Source organism: Neopsephotus bourkii, unplaced genomic scaffold (assembly GCF_033783945.1).
Source record: "Neopsephotus bourkii isolate Nb327-2 ecotype Australia unplaced genomic scaffold, CSIRO-AGI_Nbou_v1 NB_659, whole genome shotgun sequence".
Lineage (NCBI taxonomy): Eukaryota > Metazoa > Chordata > Aves > Psittaciformes > Psittacidae > Neopsephotus > Neopsephotus bourkii.
In genome coordinates this window covers 4,529,217-4,550,483 of record NW_026901158.1, presented here as the reverse complement: position 1 = coordinate 4,550,483, position 21,267 = coordinate 4,529,217, and the positions used below count along the sequence as shown (strand labels likewise).

The window sequence follows — 21,267 nt, the reverse complement described above, 5'->3', positions numbered from 1 at the left end:
GAGGAGAGGGCTTTTCCTTAGCCAGGGACAAAGAAAACTCCGAAATCTGCTTTTCCCAGCCCAAAGTTGTGAGCTACAGCAATACCCAGCTTTGCGCTGCTCCAGCTCTCACCGTCTGTCCCCATTTGCTGGGTCTCTCCCCAGGGGAGGGAGATGCTCATGCTGATAGGGAAGAAGTCGATGCTTGTCCTGCTCTGACTCTTCCAGCTCTGATGGGCACAGGGCACGGAAGGGTGTTCGGCTGAGGAGCTGTGGGTAAGTGCTATATAAGGTGGAGAAGCTTCATGTGAATCAACTCTGCTCCTGTGATTATTCCAGTCCCAGCAAGCAGGTTTTTGCACTGGAAAGCAATCTAATTCCAGCTGTAAGCAAAACCAGTTACAGTGCAGGGACTAAAACCAAATTAAATCTTGTGTATGGCTCAACAAGGGGTAGGTTATTGAGAGGAAGAGAGGAGAAATCAATGTGAGCCTGACAGGAGCACTGTGCAGGGAAGGGGGGAGGCAGGGCAGGCAGGGAGGGGGATGGATGCATGCTGCCTCTTCCAGGATGTGGGAATGACTGTGTTCGAGGAGGAAAGAGCGTGGATGACATGGACTGATCCCCTCAGTCCTTGTGCTCTGGGGCCCCCATCCATGCACACCCCTCTGTTTCCCCCCAAGGAAAACCCCAGTCTCCCAGAGCTTTGGGGGAAAGCAGAAAGAGGCAAAGCAAAGGACACATGGAGAAGGGGAAGGAGTTTGCTGCCTTCTCTCCTTCTGCAGGCCAGAATGGACCAGGGTGGTCAAGAGTTTGCCAGGATCTCCGGAGTATCTGATGAATCCTGAGAGTCGCTGCCCCTTCCTGGGTGCTGGTGCAATGGACTGGTACCGCACAGCCTCCTCTGCCCACCCCATCTGCATCTCCTCCTCCCACAGCCTCAGCCAGGTCCATTTCTCTGTTCATGGCTGACAGTTTATTTTTACTTTCTTTCTTCTTGATATCTATTTCTCTTGTTTCTTTTGTTTTCTCCTCTTCTGCCATCCGGTCCCTATTGATCTGCAGAGTAACTGGAGATGCAGAGGAGTCAAGACAGGAATAGACACGAGCAAGCCCTTGGCCTATGTGCTGGGGTGTGTGCCAGGCAGGGTGGGGAAAGGAAGCGGATAGATCCCCATAGATCTCTATTCACTGCTTGGTTTTCTCCTGGGTGCAGCAATGAGCTCAGTCATCTTCTCAGGAATGGGTGAATGAGCTTTTCCCTGCTGCTGGCATGATGAAAGCCACCACTTCTCTTCCCATTACACACCGTGTCTCTTTGGAGTAATTCTTTCCCCTTCATAACGTCAGTCACCACAATGCTCACCAGGGCACGCTCCATCATGGAGACATTAATAAGCCATAATTGAAGTTAATGTGCCATGGCCAGGACATGTGGATCCAGTTAGGAGAAATCAGATTGAGCAGAAGTGAATCAATTTTAGGCTGATTATTCAGATTTTCCTCCTTTGTCCTCCCCTGCCCCTGTGCATGCTGTCTGTCTGTCCGTCCTTCCTGCCAGTGATGGGCAGTCCCCAGAGGAGGGAGCACTACTCATCACCAAGCAGCCCCATTTAACAGTGCTTTGACCTGGTCTTTGCTTGGGCCAAACAGGCACCAACAGAAAGACGAGGTTTCCAGTTTTGTAACAGTACTTTCTTTCCTCTCTTCTCCAGTTGGCTTTTCTGAGGGTTTCCTTGGTTTCTCTTTTGCCTACACAAAAGAACTGAAGGGAATGGACCTCCATGCCCCTCTGCTTTGATTCCTGCCTTCCCTTTGTGCAGTTCTCAGTGCCATGTGCTCAGTGCTGCATTGCTGTTAAAAACAAAGCAGCTCCTGCCCAGCCTGGTGACTGCCTCCTGCTTCTGTCCTCCAGGCCAGCACAGTGGTAGCAGCTCAACACGCTTCCCTAATGGCTGTAGCTCAGCCCAAGCCAGGGGTGCCAGTGCAAACACTTACCAGGCTGCTGTGCACTGCTTGGACATTCCTCCTTCTGTCTCTGTTGATGAAGTTGTTGGAGAGCCTCCAGCTGATCTTGACTTCTCCAACAATGCTGTCTCTAAAAGGGAGGGAAGAAGCAGGCTTGGTTGGCAGAACAGTCTCTTGTTGGGGGTCTTAGGTTTTGTGTAATGAGTGGTGCCCCATTGAGCATCTTTCCATGGGGAGCAAGGAGGGACCAGCCAGTTGCATCACTCCTGCTTTGCAGAAGGGACCTGGGATAAATGATCTGTGAGAGCTTGCCCAGCCCCAGTGCCAGAGCATCACCCGCAAAATAGCCACGGGCTCACCCAAACACCCCCCAAGTACTACCCCAACACCCCCGCAGCCCACAGCCTGTGCTCAGCAGCCTTGGGATGACCACAAAAACCAGGGCACATGCTGCCTGTGCCTGTTCCCACTTCTTCCCCTGCAGCTCCTGGCTGCCAGACTTTGGGTCCCAGGAGGTAACAGCATCCTCGTGTCAAGGACAGCCAAGTCTGCGCCAACATTGCACTGCATTCCTCGGCCTGTCCTCGCCTCCGTGCTGGGCAGCCCCTGAGAGCTGGATAGCTGAATTACCCTGGCGTTCCTCCAGGCTGGAATTAGTTTGAGTTCAAGCAAAATCTTGCTCTTGGTCATACAGTTGATGCGCAGCAACTCTTTCCTTGGCTTTCCTTAAGTCTCTTAAAGGATTTTACTCCCACTGCAGCAAGATGGAGGGGAACATGCAGAGGGGGGAGGGAGAAAACCAGAGAGCTCCTCCTTCTCCAAACACTCCTGACACTTTGTCAATAGCCGGAGACGGATGCCCAAGGTCCTATTACCTGCTCCTGGCTTTGGTTTGTGAAGGTTTTTATTTCCCCTCCGATTTTGTTGCCGAGTTGCGTCCGGCCCTGAGGAGATAATAGAATTTCATCGATAGACTGAGAAGGTGGTGTATGTTAAAGCACTTAATATAAAGAGACTTCTACAGGAGCCCAAATTCAATTTGGCCAATGAACTCAATTGCAGGCATTATTGCATTCCAGGAGAAAGAACAAGAGCATTTATACACATTACACTGCAAATATTTATGTTCACGTATCTGTGTGATGTCCTCTTCACCCTTCCTCCCTTCTGTTGCCTGACCCCCTAATGGGGAAGTTTGGTTTTGTGTTTGCTTTTTAAGGCAGCTTTGAATGTAAATGACATTCCACCAGTCAGCAGGATCTTGACAGCTGGTGAGTGTCAACGTATTCACAATAAATAGCCTGTCGGATGGGAACAGCCAGCTATAGCCTGCTCTCCACTTTGGCATCTTTCGGATTGTCTCCTCTCTGTAACCCAAACCTCAAATCATTTCGAAGGGCAGTGAGGAGGGTTCATCTCTCCCTACCACACAGCCAAAAGTGAAAACCCACAAGGAAGACAAACACACAGCATGTCCCTCTGACCTAACCCTGAGGGTTTTAGTCAGCTTTTTGGCTCTATGGAAAGCAGTGGAACCCAGAAGCCTCTCTCCATCGTTTGAGCAGAAAGAAATAATGCGTTTAAATAACTTTTTCTTCCTCTTCATCCCTGCTCCTGGGATGAATGAGCTGCCATCACCTTCTTCATCCCTGCTCCAGTCTCTGGCAATAGCAAACCTCTGCCGAGCAATCTCCCAGCAAGGCAAATCCTAATATAACAGCTCTCCACAAAGGGACAGTGCTTCTTCCATGGCCCAGCCATTAGAAGCTATTTTTACCTGCTTCCACACGCACAGATGGGCCAGAAACAATCCAAACTCAGCACCCGTTATGCTTTGCCCAAAAGATTTGCTCCCTGGTTTTGCTGAGCTGCCAAAACGGTTGCAAAGGAGCAGGTAGAAAGCGTGCAAGCCATGGCCAGGCAGCTGCTGGAGCGTGCTGCGAGCAACGCTGGGGATGACAGTAGAGATGGAGAAGAGTTATTCATGTTTCCCCGAGAGCTGAGATCAGTTGAAACATCCTTTTCCTTGGGGATGGAGAGGAAAGAGCTCCCTTCAAACACATTGTCCCATGAGACTCATTAAAGGCTCATCAATTACAGTGAGAGCAAACAATTCAAGGGAAAGCTATCATAAGCCTTCCTTTGGATGGCAGTCATTAGCAGCTCTCTGCTGTGCTGCCTCTCCCCAACACCAGAAAGGGAGCAGGGGGAAAAGACAAGGCAGTGGTGGTGGGGAAGCAGGAGCTGGATGGCCCAGGAGCAGGCTGGATGGGACCAGGGCACCACAGCATCCTTGGCTGTGCGGTAGCATCCTCATAGGAAGCACAGGGTGGAGATGAGTGAGCACACTGGACTGGAAGGAGACTTGGAGGGGAGGTGCTCCAGGACTGGCTGAGCCCTGCAGGAAGGGCAAGGGATAAAGAGATATCCTTTGCCTTTCTCTGCCTTATTTCCTTGCTCTGCCTGTCGGCTCATGGACAGAAAAGTAGTTGTAAACCACAGAAGAATCCTTGGAAGGAAAGCAAAGGGCTGGTTTCAAAGTCATTATTAATGGAAGCTCAGGGACAGGGGCTGCTTTCCCACTCCCAGCATTGCTTCTGTAGGTTTGCAGCACTCACCTCTGTGCATGGGCATCTCTTACATCACACATGGGTTTGGCATCAGATGCCTCTCCAACCACTCGCTCCTGGATGCTGACGTGGAGAAACGCAGGGATGGCAAACTGCTCTTCATGGCTGTGAGAGAAGAAAAAGGAAAACAGAAAGAGGACACTTTCCTGTCAATTTTCCTTGGCGCTCCAAGCTCCCTGGTGTTCCCTGGTGGAGGCATTGGCAGCATCAGACCACACTGCACCACCCTGAGGGAAGGCAGCACTCAACGACCTGCACTAAAATGAACTCATAAATACCCCATAGAGCAAACTGTAACGTCTGGGGCCACACACTGCTGCAGCCACTTCTGCTGGAAATGGTGTGAGCCAGAGCATAATGCAGTTGTGTTACCTATGAACAGCTCAGTGCAGGACTTGGGTATCCCTGGGCCATGGAGGGTGCCAGCAGCTCCTGCTGCGTGTGTGCTGGGGCTGCTCCTCTCCAAGCCATGCACCACCGTGGCTGCATCCTGCATGCTCACTGGGAAACAGCATTGTCACCACTAGCTTTGAGCCATGAGCTAAAGAACAGAAATGCTCCCAGCTCTTCAGATCTCCCCGGAGCCAAAGACACCATATTGCAACCAGCACTTGGCTGGAGCAGCCCTGTGGCTGGAGCAGGGCCATTGCTGCCTTCTGTAGAGCACAGCACAGGTGTCTGCCCCACTGGTGCTGTTTAAGCCTCATTACTAAGTAGCTCCTAACCTTTTCCTTCATCCTCTCTTTCCTGCGATGGCTGGCCGCCCAAGGAAGATGAGTGGAGGCAAGCACAAGTAGCAGCATCTTCCCAGGAGAATGGGCTAATGCCATTTACTCCATCCTCCACCATCTGGGTCTTGGCTGGGGAAAGAGACCATCAGCGAGCACACGTCCTTGGGCTGCAGACCCAGAGGAGGAAGCAGAGAAGCCTCAAGAAGGGGCTGAAGCCAAGCCACTGAGCCCCAGCAGCAGGGAGGCCTGGATGCAGAAACCTGTGCACAAATGGTGTTGGCAATCAGGGCTGGCTGAAGGCACTCGGCTGTTGGCCATTAAATAATGCAGCCTGATTGATTGGGCTGCAAAGTGCTGTGTTGTAGGGTCAGCTTGCTGGGGTTACAGTTCTCTGCTTAGATTGATGATCCTCAAAGGTCAAATTCAGAAAGCAATTCCTTGGTAAAATTGATCCTTTGGATAACAAAACTTCTGTACATTAGTGAATGGCCGAGCAGTGAGAAATACAAGTGACCTGGGCACAGCAGGCAGGGTGACCAGCTGCCTCTGCTTCTTCTTTAATTGTCCTTGTTTACCCCAGTTAGGAAGTGAGGGGCTTCTCTGGGAAGAGCAATGCTCCATCATCCTGCAGTGATGCAGGATGGGGGATGCAGGGGCTGTGGATGTTCATGAGCACCCATCCCATCCCCATCCCACTGGCAGGGGAGCATGGGTGCCTTCACAGGGCAGGAGATGGCTGGGGACTGTCCTGGGAGCTGGTGCTTGGCTCCACAGCAGCAAGTGACATTTGTGTACCAGCAGGGACATCTGACTGCCTCCTGCACACAGCCGTGCATCACTTTCCTGGTAGTGAGAAGATTGGGTCCCACGCCTTGGAGGGGGGGGGTTGTAGCTGGAGCCAAGTTAACAGTGAATGGGTTTCACCCCAAAACGGCTGCTTTGCCCTCAACAGGGGATGCCAGGAGCAAGGATGTTCTATAGGCAGAGGGGGTGATTGAAGCTGCCCCAGACAACCACAGGGGACCAGTCAGTGGTCACCCACTGCTTACGTTGCCCCTGCAAGACCAGCAGGGTCCAGGACAGGAGCCAAGCGCTACCTGCCACATAATCAGAGGAAACAAGGGGGATGCCAGGCCCTGCCTTCCTTGACCCCCCTCCCCTGCAACTCTTAAACACCCCCTCAGCTGGATTTTAGGAGCACACTATTGCTGGCTCCCATCCCATTGCTCCCACCAAAGGTAGGAGGGAGAAGAGCTGCAGCTCTCAGAAGCTGTTGCTCTGATTCAGGCTGGGCCCAGAGCAGCAGTGCTGAAGCATTGACCTGCTTTAACCTGCGATCTCGCCTGCTTCCTTCTCGTCTGACTGTTCTGAAGTGAGAGAAGGAGGCCGTGCTGTGTGGATGCTGAATAATTCAGAGTCTGGCTCCGCAGCATCCCAGGGCTGGGCACCACCTCTGCCAAAAGGCTGGGATGGCTCGGCCGAAATGCTTCCTTATCAGAGGCAGCGGGGACACGGTGGTACACAGCATCCCTCCAATATGCAGGTATTGGCCAAAGCTGCTTTCTTCCCCTGGGTGCTCAGATCCATGGCTTGCTCCCAGAGCACTGAGGCTCAGAGGCTGTTAGTGCTTTCAGACATGACGTGGCATCTCCAGCTCCTGCTAACACACAGGTTCAAGTGGAGCATGTTGAGTGTGCCTGCCTCTGCTCCATGGACCACATTTTCCTCCTTCCTCCCTTTTAGAGACTGCAGCTCCTCTGCTTGATCAGAGACAGGGCAGGGTTGTAAGGCAGGGAGAGACACTGCTCATCCAGCTTATGCTGAGCCTCTGAGCAGGGTTTGGTAGAATTAAGGACAGGGAGGGGAGGGAGAGGTAAAACAAATCATACATGAGGTCACTCATCCAGCCATGCGTGAGGAGCAGCAAAGGCAGCCTTGGCAGAGCAGGCAGGCGGCTGGGGAGCATCTTTAGGATTGCCAAGGAAGAGGAGAGAGACACCAGGAGGTGGTGGGCATGCATGGTGCTGGGAGAGACCCGATTTACAGCTCCCAGCCTAATCCAGGTTGCTTATCCCAGTGCAGATTGAGCACAGGAACCAGCAGGCCATGTTTCCTTTGTGTTCTCTGCAAGCAGTTCATTCCCCTCAGCATCGCATCTCTTGTGCAATTAGCCCTCTAAAAGGAAGCACTGCCTGGTCAGACTTCTCAACCCGTTCACATAAGGCACTATGGTTTTCTAATGGTTCTGCTTCTGAGAGTGTAAATTACCGCATGAAGCAGTAAAAACCCGTTGGGCTGTGCTAAGGATCCAGAGCCTGGAATGCAATGAGAGGTTTTGGTCCCCAAAGTCTCTGTCTGATGGCCTGAGCTTGGGCCCAGGAGTCACCAGAGCCACGTGTGAATTATGGGCTCAGCCTCTGTGCTCTGCATAAGTCACCTCTGGAGTCTGAGCAACAGGAATGATTGTGCACAGAGATAATTATTCCCTGCATACTGCACTACAGCTCATTAAAAGTTTGTTAATGTTTGCAAATTGCTGAATCGTGGTTTTCGTTGTTGCCTTCTGTGATGATGCGGGGACTACAAGGCAGATTCTGATGGTGACTGGTTCTCTGTGTTATTTTGGTCTCAGCAGGCTGGGGCTGTGCTGCACGTAAGGAGAAGGGTTTGTGTTGGGCAGCTTCACACCATGGGAGAAAACGCTCTTGACTTTAGCACACTGCATGGGGGCCAAGGGGCTGAGTCCCACCAGTGTTAGCCATGCTCCTCCATCTAAAGCATGAGGCTGTCCCCTCTGCCTCCAAGTAACAGCCTCCATCTGAGCTCCTCACCCAGCTTTCTGTGACAGCCTGAAATGTGTGACTCCTTCCTGGAGTCTCAGCTGGAGGCATTGACTCACCATTACATGGTCTGCACAGTCAGATGGTGGGAGTAGAGAATCTAGCATCTTGGAACAGAGGCTGCAGATCCCTCTTGGGTGAGGAGGTGGACATTGGAACCCCAGCACCAGATACCTGGGGAAAACAGCTGAGTTCAGTGAGAAAGTCCTGCAGAAGGAATGGGGAAGGGGCAACCAGCACAACTTCACCACTATGTTTTCACACACACAGGCAGCACTACACTAGGGCCAAGGAAGAGTGGCAGTAACACCCGACAGCTCTTCTCCTGCCTTCTTCTTCCAGGTGTAAATGCAACCTCCACGCTAACCTGTGCACCTTCAAAGAGGGCAGCCTTCAGTGCGAGTGCGAGCACAACACCACGGGGCAGGACTGTGGCAAGTGCAAGAAGAACTTTCGCTCCAGGTCCTGGCGAGCAGGATCCTACCTGCCTCTCCCCAATGGGTCCCCCAATGCATGTAAGTAACCTGCAGCGAGCCAGCCCTGGCTGCACTCCCACCTTGGGCTGCACAACGCCCGCAGATGGGAGGGGATTCTCATCCTGTCCTCCTCCATCTCAAATCAGAGCAGGATGTTTAGCTTTCAAAAGGGAAGTGAGGGTTTACCTGTGTCTTAGTACGCAGAGGAACGACAGAGGATCTGCGTGGATGCAGAGGTGACTTGTTGATTACTGGTAGATGAGCGATGAGTTCAAATGATGGCCAGCAATAGGATGGCCTTGAGCCAAGATACAGGTCCATGGCTTTGTGGCAGTGCAAATCACTGTCCTTTGAGGACATTATTTAGCCACACCAAAGCACTGGCTGTCAAGTAGTCCATGGGCTGAGCACCGGCACTGCTCAGCTGCGGGAGGGCAGGCTGCTTTCTGGATTGCTTTCTGGATCCTGTTCTGTGTTGGTATTTCAGGCAAGCTCCTCTGCGCAGCTCCAGTCTCATCCAATTGCCTGCTGGAGCAAGGCAGTGACAGAAGCAAAGGCACGCAGATGAGATGAAGGCTGCATATCCACCATCATTCTTGAAAGGGGGATTGGGGCAGGAAACATCACAGATGGGCCAGTTTCTCCTGGGTTTCTGTCCAGTCCACATTAGCAGACTTGTTTAAATGTCATGAAGCCACAGTAGCCGCTCCAGCCTTTCAAGCAGCAGCTTTGAGCATCACCAAAGAGAATCTTTCCCCTTCCTCCCCCCCAGTTTTTTTGAAAGATTCATGTGCTTTAAGATGATCAAAGCTGAAACTCGAGCTCCAAAGGCTGTGACGGGAATGTTTTGTGTGTGCCAGGGCTGGTAGATGAGCAGGTTCTTTGAAAGGGAACGAGCTTGTCAGCTCCCACCAAGCGGCTGCATTGCTTCAAAGGAGCTTGGGAGAGTTTCTGGTGTTGACAGGCACAGACATGCTGTTCTCTCCCTTTCCCTCCCCTCCGTTCCTTGTGTCTCTTCCTATTTCTCTTTCTCCTCTGCTTTCTTCTCCCATTCATCTCTCTTCCCATCTGTCACTCAGTCTTCTCCCACCCTCCCAACTCTTACTGCTTCATCCTCCCCCTATCCTATTCCTCTGCAACAGAGGCAGTTCTCTGAAGCCCTCTCCTCCTGGTGGTCTTACCTCTTCCATCACCAGTCCTGTGCTTTGTGTTCATGCAAAGCTGAGACTTTCCATGATCCTTCCACTTGTTACAATGGGGAAGACCACAGCCATCAGTCTCCTGGGTGCTAAAAGCCAGAAGCTGGTCCTTGGATGGCCCTCAACTGGTCTGTTTGAAGCCAGTGACTTCGCAGTGTCCTGTTGAGTGAGTGCTGCAGTGGGAAGGGTGCTCAACCCTTCTTGCTCATCAAAGACTGCCCTGGGTGCAACAGCCCCTGGTTCAGCCCTTACAGCTTGTACTTAGCCCAGTGAACCTCAGAAGATGAGCTTGGCCTGTAACATCAAGGAAATGATGGCCAGCAATAGGATGGCCTTGAGCCAAGGACCATGCTGGTTTTTCTCCCCCAGGTGAAAGGCTTGAGATGCCAAGACCTTAGACAGCACTGTCTGGTTGCCTCTGTGGTTTGACAAAAGCAGCTTTTAAGCTGTTGCAGCAAACAGATATGCCTATGAGCAAGACCCCCGCTAATTCATTGATGTTCGGTCCCACGTCGTGACTCTGTGATCTTCTGCTGGTGTCAGAGCCAATGGTGTCCTGCTTCCAGTAACTGGGCTTCTTCTTGTGTTTTCCAGGTGCAGCTGCAGGCTCAGCCTTTGGCAGTAAGTACAAACATAACTGAAATGCTGGCATTTAACCCCTCGGTGCATGGGCCTTGTGGATGTCCCTAGGAAACAAAAATGGTTGTTTTCTGTCCATTCTCATTTTCCAGGCAATAATTCTTCCCTAATTGTGCTTCATTTTCCGTCCTGTCAAAGAGTCTTACATTTTCCTGCTTTGACTTCAGAAGCCTCATTTTGCCTCCTCCTCTGGCACGGTTTCCCCCCATGAGGTTCGTTAGTATGGCAGCCGGAAAGGAAATAAAAAAGCCTCTTCAAACCCATCAGTGCTCGCTGTGAACTGCCCCAGTATTGCTGAATTCTGCTCTGAGAAGGAGCTGGGTTTGAATGATTTGGCATAGCATCCAGTCTGGGTTACCCTGGGCTGTCGTATCTAGAGCGTGTACATCCATATGTACACGTGTATGTATATAAACATACATCTATGAAGTGTTGGCAGCAAAGATAGAGCTCCGCTGGGATTGCTGCTGGAAGACTGATGGTGTGATAGGACTCCTTATTTAACAAAGCTGGAGGTCGTTTGATATCAAAGAGCCTTGAGGTTGGGGTAAGCAGAAACCTGGGTTTCTATTTTGTGGCTCAGAATTACCCTCAAGAAGAAACAAATCAGGGAGCTGAATGAATAATGGCTTCTTTGGTCTGCAGGCAAGTGGAAAGAATCGGGGGAGAAACAGTTCCAGAGAGATGCAAATGCAGTTAAGAAAAAATGCACCTAACTGAAAAGCAGAGGATGGGTTTTCTGGGTAAATGAACCATATTTAGGTTTCAAGCAGTTAAACTGAAAGGGTTAAAAATTTCAAATAGAATTGAAAGCCTCCCTTAAGTGATTTAGGATTAAAAACCCCCAGTGTTTTAACAGTCAAAACCACTCTTTTTCTGATGAAAACCATATTGATTAATCTTTTTCCCCCCTTAGCAGAGCTTGGCATCCTCGGTGCTACCTTTGTGTCACTGGAAAATGCTTCCCATCAAAATGTCCTGCTACGAAAAAGCTGTGGGGGTGCTGGGAGCGATGTGCAGGAGGTGGACAGGAGGGATTTGTGTCCAAGGCCGGTTAAGGAGAGATTATTTAGCCTGCATAGGAGACTAGAAGTGACCTAAATTAAGTATTTAAACTAGCTCAGGGCTATTATGAAATTAAGCATGATAATCTGCATGAAGCAGTGGGACAAGCAAGGACAGGAGGGCAGGAGGTGTAAGTTAAGTAGGAATTTGTGTTCCAGTGTTATTTTAGTTGGGGCTGCTGTATTGAGCACAGTGGTGCAGGCACTGCACCCGGCACCGCTCCTGCTCAGTCAGCTCCACGGGGGCTTGTGATGTTAAGCCATTAATTAATTTGCCAGTGGAAATTAATACAGTGCCAATTGTACAGGTTGGTTTTGATGATGCTGGGTAGTTTGGGTGGCGGAAGGAGATGGTGCTGTTCATGCTCCATGAGCATAGACATCAAGCAGCATAAGCACAGCACTGAAGCGCAGCTCCTGGCAGGGTGGGCTGGGGGGGCTCCTCTGCTCCCCCCATGCTCATCACCCCATCTGTGCCACAGTGTGCTTCATTTCCCCTTTTCAGCTTAATTGGCAATTAGTTTATGATAGAGCTGTAAGTATTTAAGCCAATATCTGCACCAGCAGGGTAAGCTGATGCTGATACAGTCACAGCCTCCTGCACGCACACACGCTCACTGCACCCAGTGTCATCGAGCCTTAATCCCCCCAGTGCCCCAGTTGTAACTGCGCTGGGATATCGGTCACCAGTGCAGCAGCCTCATGGGCTGGCAAGGAAAGCCTCCATCCTCCCCCAGTAAGTGCCTCCACCTCTTCTCTTTGCTTGCTAGCCTATGAGCGACCGCAGCGGGTTACCACCACAAAAACCACCACTGCAAAAACGGCCACCACAACAGCGCCCACCACTACCACAACCTCAACCACCACCACCACCACCACCACCACCACCACCACCACCCCTCTGCCTGCCACCACCACCCAGCCAGGTTGGTGCCACACTCCCTGCCTCGCTCCAAGGGCCAGGATTTCACTGCTGGGCTCCTCTTTATAGCTGCTTCCCATCCCAGTGTCGGTGGCCCTGGCTATCTGCTTTGTAGGATGATAAAGGGACATGGATAAAAATCACCCTGGGCAGACCTGGGTTGCTATTCTCTCTGCTCAGTCCAAGGGCACTTTGATGTGTAACATGAGCTAGAAGCCTTTTGGTCCCTATAAGCAAGGAGCCAGCCACAATGGGTCCACCTCAAAGCCAACAACCGCACCATGGGTTGACATCCCCCCCCCCTCACTGGGTGATCTCACTCTGCTGTCACTCTGTTATCATCAATGCAGCAAGAAGTGAAGCCAGGACTGGATGCGGGGGAAGCAACACTTTTCCCTTTTTTTTTTCCTCAATTTTGTTTTTTTCTTTCCTAAAGAGAAAGGTTTTCAGAACCCATCCCTCCTCGAGCCACTTGGCACCGTTGTTGTGCACAGGGCTGGCACGGCTGCAGGAGATGCTCTCTTACAGCTCCAGCACTAGCATGGCAGGAAGGCAGTCGAGGCTTTACTGTCCCACTGTAAATTAAACCACATACCTGGCTGGAAGGAGAGAGGAATCATACCCCATCCTGCTCTATCCCAACCTCCATTAACATTCCCCAGGCTGATGTACAAGCATCCATGGAGCGCGCCGGGCTGGAGCTCACACGCACGCCACAAACACCCTTTCTAACTACTAAAACCACCCCATGGAGGAAAACCTTTGTCCTTTTCCTTCCCTCCGCCCCCGAACAAGGGGACAACGTTTTTGCTTTGTTGTGTGGAAACGGGCAGAGAGGACTTAACAGCAGGACACTTTTTTAAGCTTCTCATGGGGGAATTAGACACGCATTCCTCCCCTCGCCACGCTTTCTGGGTCTGATATTTCCCAGGAGGACGTTTTACACCCACAGTGTGTTAGTAACAGTCTGTCTGGGGGAGCTGCCAGAAGCCAGTCAAAGGGATGAGGAAACTTGATTGCATGTTTATGCAAATATAGATATATTCATGGAAGTACCCTGCTTGAGTAGTTCATCAGGAAGCACAGAGTTTAGCTCCAACTTCCTTGGAGATGGAGGGACCCTGGGCAAAAGAATGCGGGTCTCTGGCCTGTTAAGAAGTGCTCCTTACCCAGGACCTCATTGGTATCCACCAGCCCTGCCTAGAGCTCACATGGCCCCACCAGTAGCAGGGGATCACATCTATGTCTGCACCGTGCACTTAGGATCATTGATCTTTATCCATGCTCACCTGTAGCAGTGCTTTTAGGTCTATTTCTTTACAAGTGCTGTGTACATGATGGTGTGTTTTTAGTGTCTATACTGTTTATGACTTGCAGTGCTCTGCTTCAGCTGGGGCGGGCAGGATAGCATCTGCGTGGGGTTGGGGGTGATGGGGATAGTCTCTCCTGCCAAATTTCTCCATGGGAGATGTGATGCACCTTGGGGTTTATTCCTTCTCCAAAACCTGATCCTGAGCAACAAAATGTGTTCAGAATGCTTTCATTAACTGATGGCAAGGGACAAAACAAATCAGTAAATCACAGTCCAGCCACCAGATCTCTGGCTTGATAAGGCCAAGCCTGAGCTTTGAGCTCCTCGACCCCATCCAGACCCCCAGAATGCTGTGCCTGGGGATGGAGACAGTCCCTGGGGGTGCTGCTTCAAATAAGAAGGTAGTCAGGGCCACCCAGCAGTTCAGGGATCTGCTCATGGGCTGCATGCTGGGTTTGAGGCCAAAGGTCCATTGTATGCCTTTGACGAGCAAGAGAGAATCAATTCACAGCCTAATTCAGATCTGCTTTTGACCAGAGACATCTCTCCCCCTGCAAAATATAAAATAAAATAATATAGAATAAGATAATATAATATAAAATATAAATAATATAGAATATAAATGCTTCTTTAAATACACGACATCCTCAAAGGGCTGTGAATCTAACTTGCCCGGACCTCAAGGGAAACACCTTGCTAAAGAGATGCCCCTTGGGGCTCTTGGTAAGGAGATGCAATAAAACCCAAGCTGGGTCAGAGTCCCAAAGTGAGATACTCTGTTGTTATCTGCCTTAAGAACTTCAGAGCATTGCACGAATCCCTCCTTGCTTTAGGACAGCTCAACCTGCCAGCTTGGAAAGTCCTTTCAGAGCCCTGCCCCATCCTGCACTGTTTCACCCTCTAATTTACACACTGTCTTCTGCCCCTGAATTTCTGCTCCCCACCATAAGCAAGCATCCTCAGACCAGCCTCTGAGTTCGCTGCCTCTGTGCCCGTGAGAGAAACAGAGAAAAAAACAGGTATTTAAAGCCAAACTGATGTGTTTTTCCCTTCTCCTTCATGCCTCCGCACACTAGTGGGTAGCAGCAAGGCAGAAAGCAATGTAGCACGTAGGCTAGAGGAGTAGATTAGATTTGGGTTGTCTCTGGGTTGCATGGATCTGCTAGACATCTGCTTCCTTTGGCTGCTCGTGGTGTTTTCCGTGGTCAAGGTGGAGCTGTGGTCATGTTCGTAGGATGCTTTTGTGCCCGGTCGCCTGGCATGCGGTAAGAGGGGAGAGAAGAATGAGCTTATGGGCACAGTCTGTGGTCTGAAGGCAGTCAAGGCTGCCAGAATGGGTAGAAGGAAGGGAAATGGCAGAGCTACCCTAAGGAGGATGCATTAAGTGCTATTCCCTTTTGCCTTCTGCGATTCTGTTATTTTGAAATCTTCCTTGAAGCCTGTCAAATTCTTCCTTGCCATTTGTTGCGTTTCTCCCATGCTCAAAATAAGCAAAAAAAAAAAGAAACAACCTCTTTTTTTATTTATTTTTATTTATTCATTTCCATTTCCCCCCTGTCTGGTTCATAGCAGTTTCCTCAGAGCCAGTTCACCCCCGAGACAAACAAACCCAACCTGCACCCTGCTTGATGGTGAAGAGCTCCGACAGAAAGAGAGCACCAAAAGCCCTTTGCGCAGCTCCCGCAGAAAAGAAACCCTGTGTTTATGCTTTGGGAAGGACCTTTTCTGGGTCCTTCCCCACCATTCCCATGCTGTTTGCCCCAGTGGTTTGTGCTACAAAGCATTCAATTCATTCTACTTCCCTAGAAACCCACCAGGACCACCAATTTCCATCAGGGCTGATACAAGCCCCTGGGGCAAGAGCTGCCTGGAGTTTCCCATTTGTATGAGCTGGGTCTGGGGGTGAAACATATCTCTCCCCCTCCCAGCATGTAAAACTGTCCCTTAATGTCCCAGAGCTACAAGGGAAAGGTTCTCAGGATAATGAGCATTAATAATTTCCCTGGCTCTGTAAATGCGATTGAGTGGAGGTGTATGTGAATGACTAAAAAGCAAAATGCCTCCAGGGCTGTTTTTTATTGTGACTCTAATTAAACCCTTGCCAATTTGCACGGGGCTTTTTTCATATTCTCTTTAACACCGTATTAATATCAATTGGTTTCCACTTTCCAGCTGAAAAGGACAATGTCTATCACCTTCTCCTAGGAAAAGAGATGATTTTTTAATGACAAGCTCTATTTTATTCTGCATTGTTTATCATCCCCTTGTTTGAGGCTGGGAAATCACATTTCTCTCCTACTCGGGTTTGTCCTTTGAAACTTGGCAAGGATCAAGAGATGGGGGTTTTTTTTCTCTCCTCCTCCTTATGTTACCCAACTGGAGCTTCAAATTAATAATATGGCTTTTAAATTTTTTATTCCTTAGTTTGTTTTCTAGCAAACCTGAGGATTGTTACCAGTACTGAGGAGACAGGGAGGGGAATGGAGCCAGTGGGGGTGAGGGGCCGCAGGGAAATCAAACAAGTGATCTATAGATTTCTTGATGGCTTAGCTGCGAATTCTGTAAGTGGTATTTCTGAGGGATGAGCAGAGCTTGAAGGAGAGCCTGGAAGTTTGGGTTAGAAACCAGGACTTTGTGCCTCCATCCGTAGACACCCGTGCTATTCCTCAGTCCCATTACTTTAAAGCAGAGGGGTGCAGATCTGTGGATGAGGTCCTTAAGCAAAGATGAGCAGAACACCCTGTGTTCAGCGCAGCTCATCCCTGCCCATGGCAGAGGATTGGAACTGGATGATCTTAAGGTCCTTTCCAACCCAAACCATTCTGTGACTGTATGATCACACCACTGCCATCCTGCTCTGTGCATCAGGGCAAGTCACCAGCTGGTTACCAGCTCCCCCAGCACACCCAATAACACTGCTTTCCCTTTGATCCCTACAAGACTACACCAGCTTGTCAGAGGCTGCCCCGCTGCAAGTGAGCTCTCCCCTGGCCAAGGATGGCCCTGGAGCAGAAGGTAGGAGACACGTGGCTCAGCTGTGTCCTGCCAGCGAGTACCAGTTTCCAGTGCTCAGCAAACACTTTAGTTTCTAGATCCATGTCTTTGTTTTCCATGCATCTCTCTCCTCCTCTCACCTGGGAAAAAGCTCAGGTCTTTGTCTGTGCCCTACACGCAGCTGGGAATCTGGTGAGGCTGGATTGAGCCTCGGGGTTTAGTCATATACATGAAAGATGAGGATGGTAAATGGTAGAGGAGATTGTTCACAGCTTGCTGCTGGGTGAACGGAGAGGATCATGGAAATCCTGTTGTCTCCCGAGACCAGAGTCTGTTTGTAGAGCAGAAGAACTTTGTAAATAGATAGGCCTGTGTTGTTCATAGCAGAGATGCCTCCTTGTGTATTTCCTTGCTTCAGGTCTCCTGCCTAAGGTGAGATGCTCCTGGTGAGAGCCCTAGGAGGCTTCACGCTGGCTGTTCATGCTGAAGCTTCTCCTCCTCAGCATTCCCACCAGCACACACGCTTTGGCAGTTGCCTCTTGGTGCTCAGCTCCCGTTTCCCATATGAGATGCCTGTAGCTTGCTCCAGCTGCAGACATTAGCATCCCTTCCAGTGCAGAACACAGTATCTGTTGAAGCTTGATCCAGGACACAACCCAGTGCTTGGAAATACTCAACTGGGGAGGCTGGAAGTGCTGAAATTGAGGTTCTTTGGAATTGTCATTTGGGGTCTGCGTGTGGTCTCACAAACCATATTCGTCTACACAGTGGGCATCCATGCCAAGTGATGCTGACAGCCTGTGCTGAAAAAGGAGGGTTTCTGAGCCTTGACAGCAGTCTGCAGATGTAGCTTCTCTGCATGCTAGGGCAATGGAATGACCACATGCCAACACCCAGCCATCCAGCAGCTCCCACACTCTCCCCTTAGGAGTGCTTTTTGTCTCCCTTCACACTTTAAGACTCTAATTTCCAGGGGACTTTGTCTCCCATTCCTGCTTCAACCCATCTGCAGTAAGATACAACTCCACCAACCCACCCTGCCTAGAGCTTCCAGTGCCCCTTTGCCACCTTTTTAAGCAAACAGGAGGAGGATGTGTATTAAATCCGATGTTCTCTCTAACTGATGCCACTGTAAGCTGTTCAGCTCCCACCAAACACAGCAGCACGTGGACCGAAGCCACCAGACCCTCCCAAGAACATGCGAGGTAAGGTCATGCCTGTCCAAGGCTAGAGATGCCACGTTGGTGGAGGAGGGTCTGGACACTGCCAGCCCACCATGGGATCAGGGGAAGCAATGGGGATCCAAGGAGGCCCCAGTGTCACAGCAGCCTCACAAACGCATCAGAGGCAGGATCCCTGTGGGATCCCCGCATGGCTCAACCTTGCCCTTTATGGGGGTTACCACGCACCAAACCCCACCAGCTTGAGTTGCAGGTGATGGCCTTTACCCCCAGCACCCCAATCGTTCAGTGTGGGAGGGGGTCTGGCTGGCAGCACAGCCCCAAGGAAGCTCCGTCCTGGTCAGGGCAGCCCCTTACCCAGAGGAAACATCCCAGCCCAACCATGCTGGGCTGACCCTGGGAGCCCTGACCCCACCACAGCACTCAGATGTGTTTCATTGTCTGGTGTAGCAGCTCCGAAGAGCAAAGCAGGGCGCACAGCACACTCTGCAGGCAAGAGGCACGGCAAGAAGCCAGGTACGTGAGCAGGCCAGCCCTGCCTGATATCACCTCCGTAGCCTTTGCCCTCTTAGCAGCTTCTTGGTGCTAGTTGGTGTGACCTCCATCAAACCAATGTCGTGACCAGTAGATGAGTTTTAAGCTGTTCAGACCTGTAGATCCTTATCCTGAACAACCCAATTCCTACCACCGAACGTGCATGAAAGGGGGAAGCTCAAGTAGCTCCTCCTGGCTCCACACATCGCGGTAGCGCTGTGCATTGAGTTTTTCATGCATCAGACTTTAAGAAGGGGAGAAAAGAAGGATAAATTCGGCAGCTACCAGCTATCTGGTGCAGAAATAGCTGCCAGTGCTGCCAGAGCAGTGGTCTTGGCTCAGGTCAGCATTGTTCTCGTAGCAGAGCTGCTCGTGGTAGGGTGGGACGTGGAGCGGTGCTAAGCAGTGAGAAAACATGTGTCTGATTTCCCTTAAGCATCCTCAAAGAGCTCAAAACTCATCCGGCTCAAACCAGACTCTGGTCCAGTGGCTCCTATTGAAACATATAAAGGTAAGAGGAGGGAGAGCTGTGCTCCAGGGCTCTCAGTCTTTGCCCAAGTGATGTGGTCCAGCAGCATCAGACATGGAGATGGGGAGGGTTTGCATATCTGGGCTGTGGTTAGCTCTATGTAGGAGTGCATCCCTAGGGTGAAACAATGCTTGGGAATTGCAGCAGCCAGGAGCATCCAAGCTGAAATTCTTTAGCTACTGGTCAAAGAGGCAGAAGCTGTTTCACAGAAGATCAAGATTACAACAGAATCTCAGCTCCTCCTCAGGCAGTTATGAACCATGGGGAAACCTCTGCCCTGCTCCATCTTCCCTGGCCATCATTTCATTGAGACAAGTCTCCTCCTCCAGTTGCATGTGCATGCCAACCCATACCGTTCCCTCCCATCCCTTCATCACTGAATGGTTAATGTCAGCGCCTGGAACAAAACCCCAGCTCTGAGCCCCCTCTCCAAAGGCTGGAGAAGCTCAGACCTGGCTCACACAGTTTCTGCTCATGTTATTGCCTGCCCATGCTGGCTGGGACACCTGACCAGGACAGCAGGGCCACAAGGCAGTGTTATAAACTCCCAGCACCCAAACACTGCAAGGCACTCATCACCCCAAGTCATGGTAATGAAACAAACGAGAAGAAGCAAATAATCAAATTCCCCTGGCTATAAATTAAACCTGGCTGGTAGTTTCCTAGCATGTGCCCATAGCTGAGAGAGGTCAGCCCTGGGGACAGGAACAGTGCTTGGACAAGCAATGGTGGCATCTCCCATCCCACCAGCAGCCTTTGCAGGCATCCCTGTGCTGTGCCAGGCAGCCCTGGTTCAAACCTTCATGCACTTGTCCATTTCAAGGGACCCCACACAAGCCACACATCCTTGAATAGGCTCATTTTAAGCCCTTAACCTGAGAGTCCCCACACTTCACACCCAGCATTGCTTTGGAGGTACAACAGAAGGGACAGACGGGAAAAAGCCAGGAGGCAGCGAGGTTTTACCTGGACATCAGCAGCTCCAGCTCCGCTTCAGTCTTACCCAGGCCCTTCCCATCCCTGGAGGCAGCGTTGCTGCACCCTGCGCCAGCCCCATCCATGGACCAGTCCCCTCCTTGCCATAGGGAGGCAGAGCACAGCCTTCACTGGGGCTCTGCCCTCCTCAGCCCAGCTTCCCCACAGGTCCTGCGGCTCCACCAGAGCCAATCCCAAGCACCAAGCGGAGGTCTGATCATTAACAAGGCAGCTCTTTAATTAACACCCGATCCACTGCCTGCTGCCATCATTGTGCCTTTCCTTAAAGAGATCATGTCCTGGGACAGCCAGGGGCTGGCTCCTGCCTGTCCTCACCCCAAGGGTGAACCCCCCGCTCTGAGCAGTGACTTCCACCCCAATCCCCCCATGCTGTGTGCACCCATCCTGCCCAGCCCTGTGTCAGCAGTGGTCATGGCTCCTCTCCTCCACCCTGCATAAGGAAGGATGCTCCCAGCCCATCTCCCCAGCTCTCTCCTGCTCTCCGCAGACTGCGAGTGCTATGGGCACTCCAACCGCTGCAGCTACATCGACTTCCTGAACGTGGTGACCTGCGTGAGCTGCAAGCACAACACGAGGGGCCAGCACTGCCAGCACTGCCGCCTCGGCTTCTACCGCAACAGCTCGGCAGAGCTGGATGATGAGAATGTATGCATAGGTGAGCACTGGGGTGGCCTTGGGTGGCACTAGGACATGGGATGGCTCTTGTAGAACCTTCTTCTATGGGGTGGGCTTCAGTTCAGCCCCTCTCTGGAAAGAGGGGGTAGCTGCATGCCCCTGGTCGTTAACAGTCTCTGCAGCCTGCCAAGGCATCTCTTTGCTGGAAACAAAGCCCAGATACTGTCTTTCCAACCTGATTCAGATGCATTGCTGTACCAGAAGGTGCTCAGCTCCAAAGAGGGGTGATCTTGCACTCATGGGAACTTGTCATGCAGCCACGCTCTCCCAGCCCCTTGGTCTCTAAGGTCCCTCCTGTAGCAGGTAGCCAGGCTTTTCCCAAGTCACAGCATCTCCCTCGGGGCAATAACAGGAACAAGGCCCCCAGGCAAGGCAGGCACTGACAGCCCTGTCTTTGGCCAGAATGTAACTGCAACCAGATCGGCTCCATGCACGACCGCTGCAATGAGACCGGCTACTGTGAATGCAAGGAAGGTGCCACGGGGCCCAAGTGCGACGACTGCCTGCCCAACTACTACTGGAGACAGGGCTGCTTCCGTAAGTACCTGAGGCACAGTGATGGGGTGGGGGTCAGATGGGTCCAAGCTAGAGGGGGATC

The 21,267-nt window shown here is 51.3% G+C and overlaps 1 protein-coding gene across 3 annotated transcripts in view; it reads left to right on the top strand.

The window, feature by feature from the left end:
• The window catches only part of NTNG2 (netrin G2), a 44,910-nt gene that overhangs the window by 22,184 nt on the left and 1,459 nt on the right, over positions 1-21,267 (top strand). The window contains exons 4-13 of one of the 3 annotated variants that reach the window (XM_061352725.1): positions 8,491-8,663; positions 10,418-10,444; positions 12,297-12,452; positions 14,711-14,779; positions 16,701-16,775; positions 17,915-17,959; positions 18,386-18,451; positions 18,906-18,980; positions 20,482-20,649; positions 21,072-21,206. In XM_061352725.1, the coding sequence (XP_061208709.1) occupies positions 8,491-8,663; positions 10,418-10,444; positions 12,297-12,452; positions 14,711-14,779; positions 16,701-16,775; positions 17,915-17,959; positions 18,386-18,451; positions 18,906-18,980; positions 20,482-20,649; positions 21,072-21,206 (989 nt within the window). Of the gene's footprint in view, positions 1-8,490; positions 8,664-10,417; positions 10,445-12,296; positions 12,453-14,710; positions 14,780-16,700; positions 16,776-17,890; positions 17,960-18,385; positions 18,452-18,905; positions 18,981-20,481; positions 20,650-21,071; positions 21,207-21,267 lie in introns of all 3 variants that reach the window. The other 2 variants (XM_061352723.1, XM_061352724.1) reach the window with 2 other exon arrangements.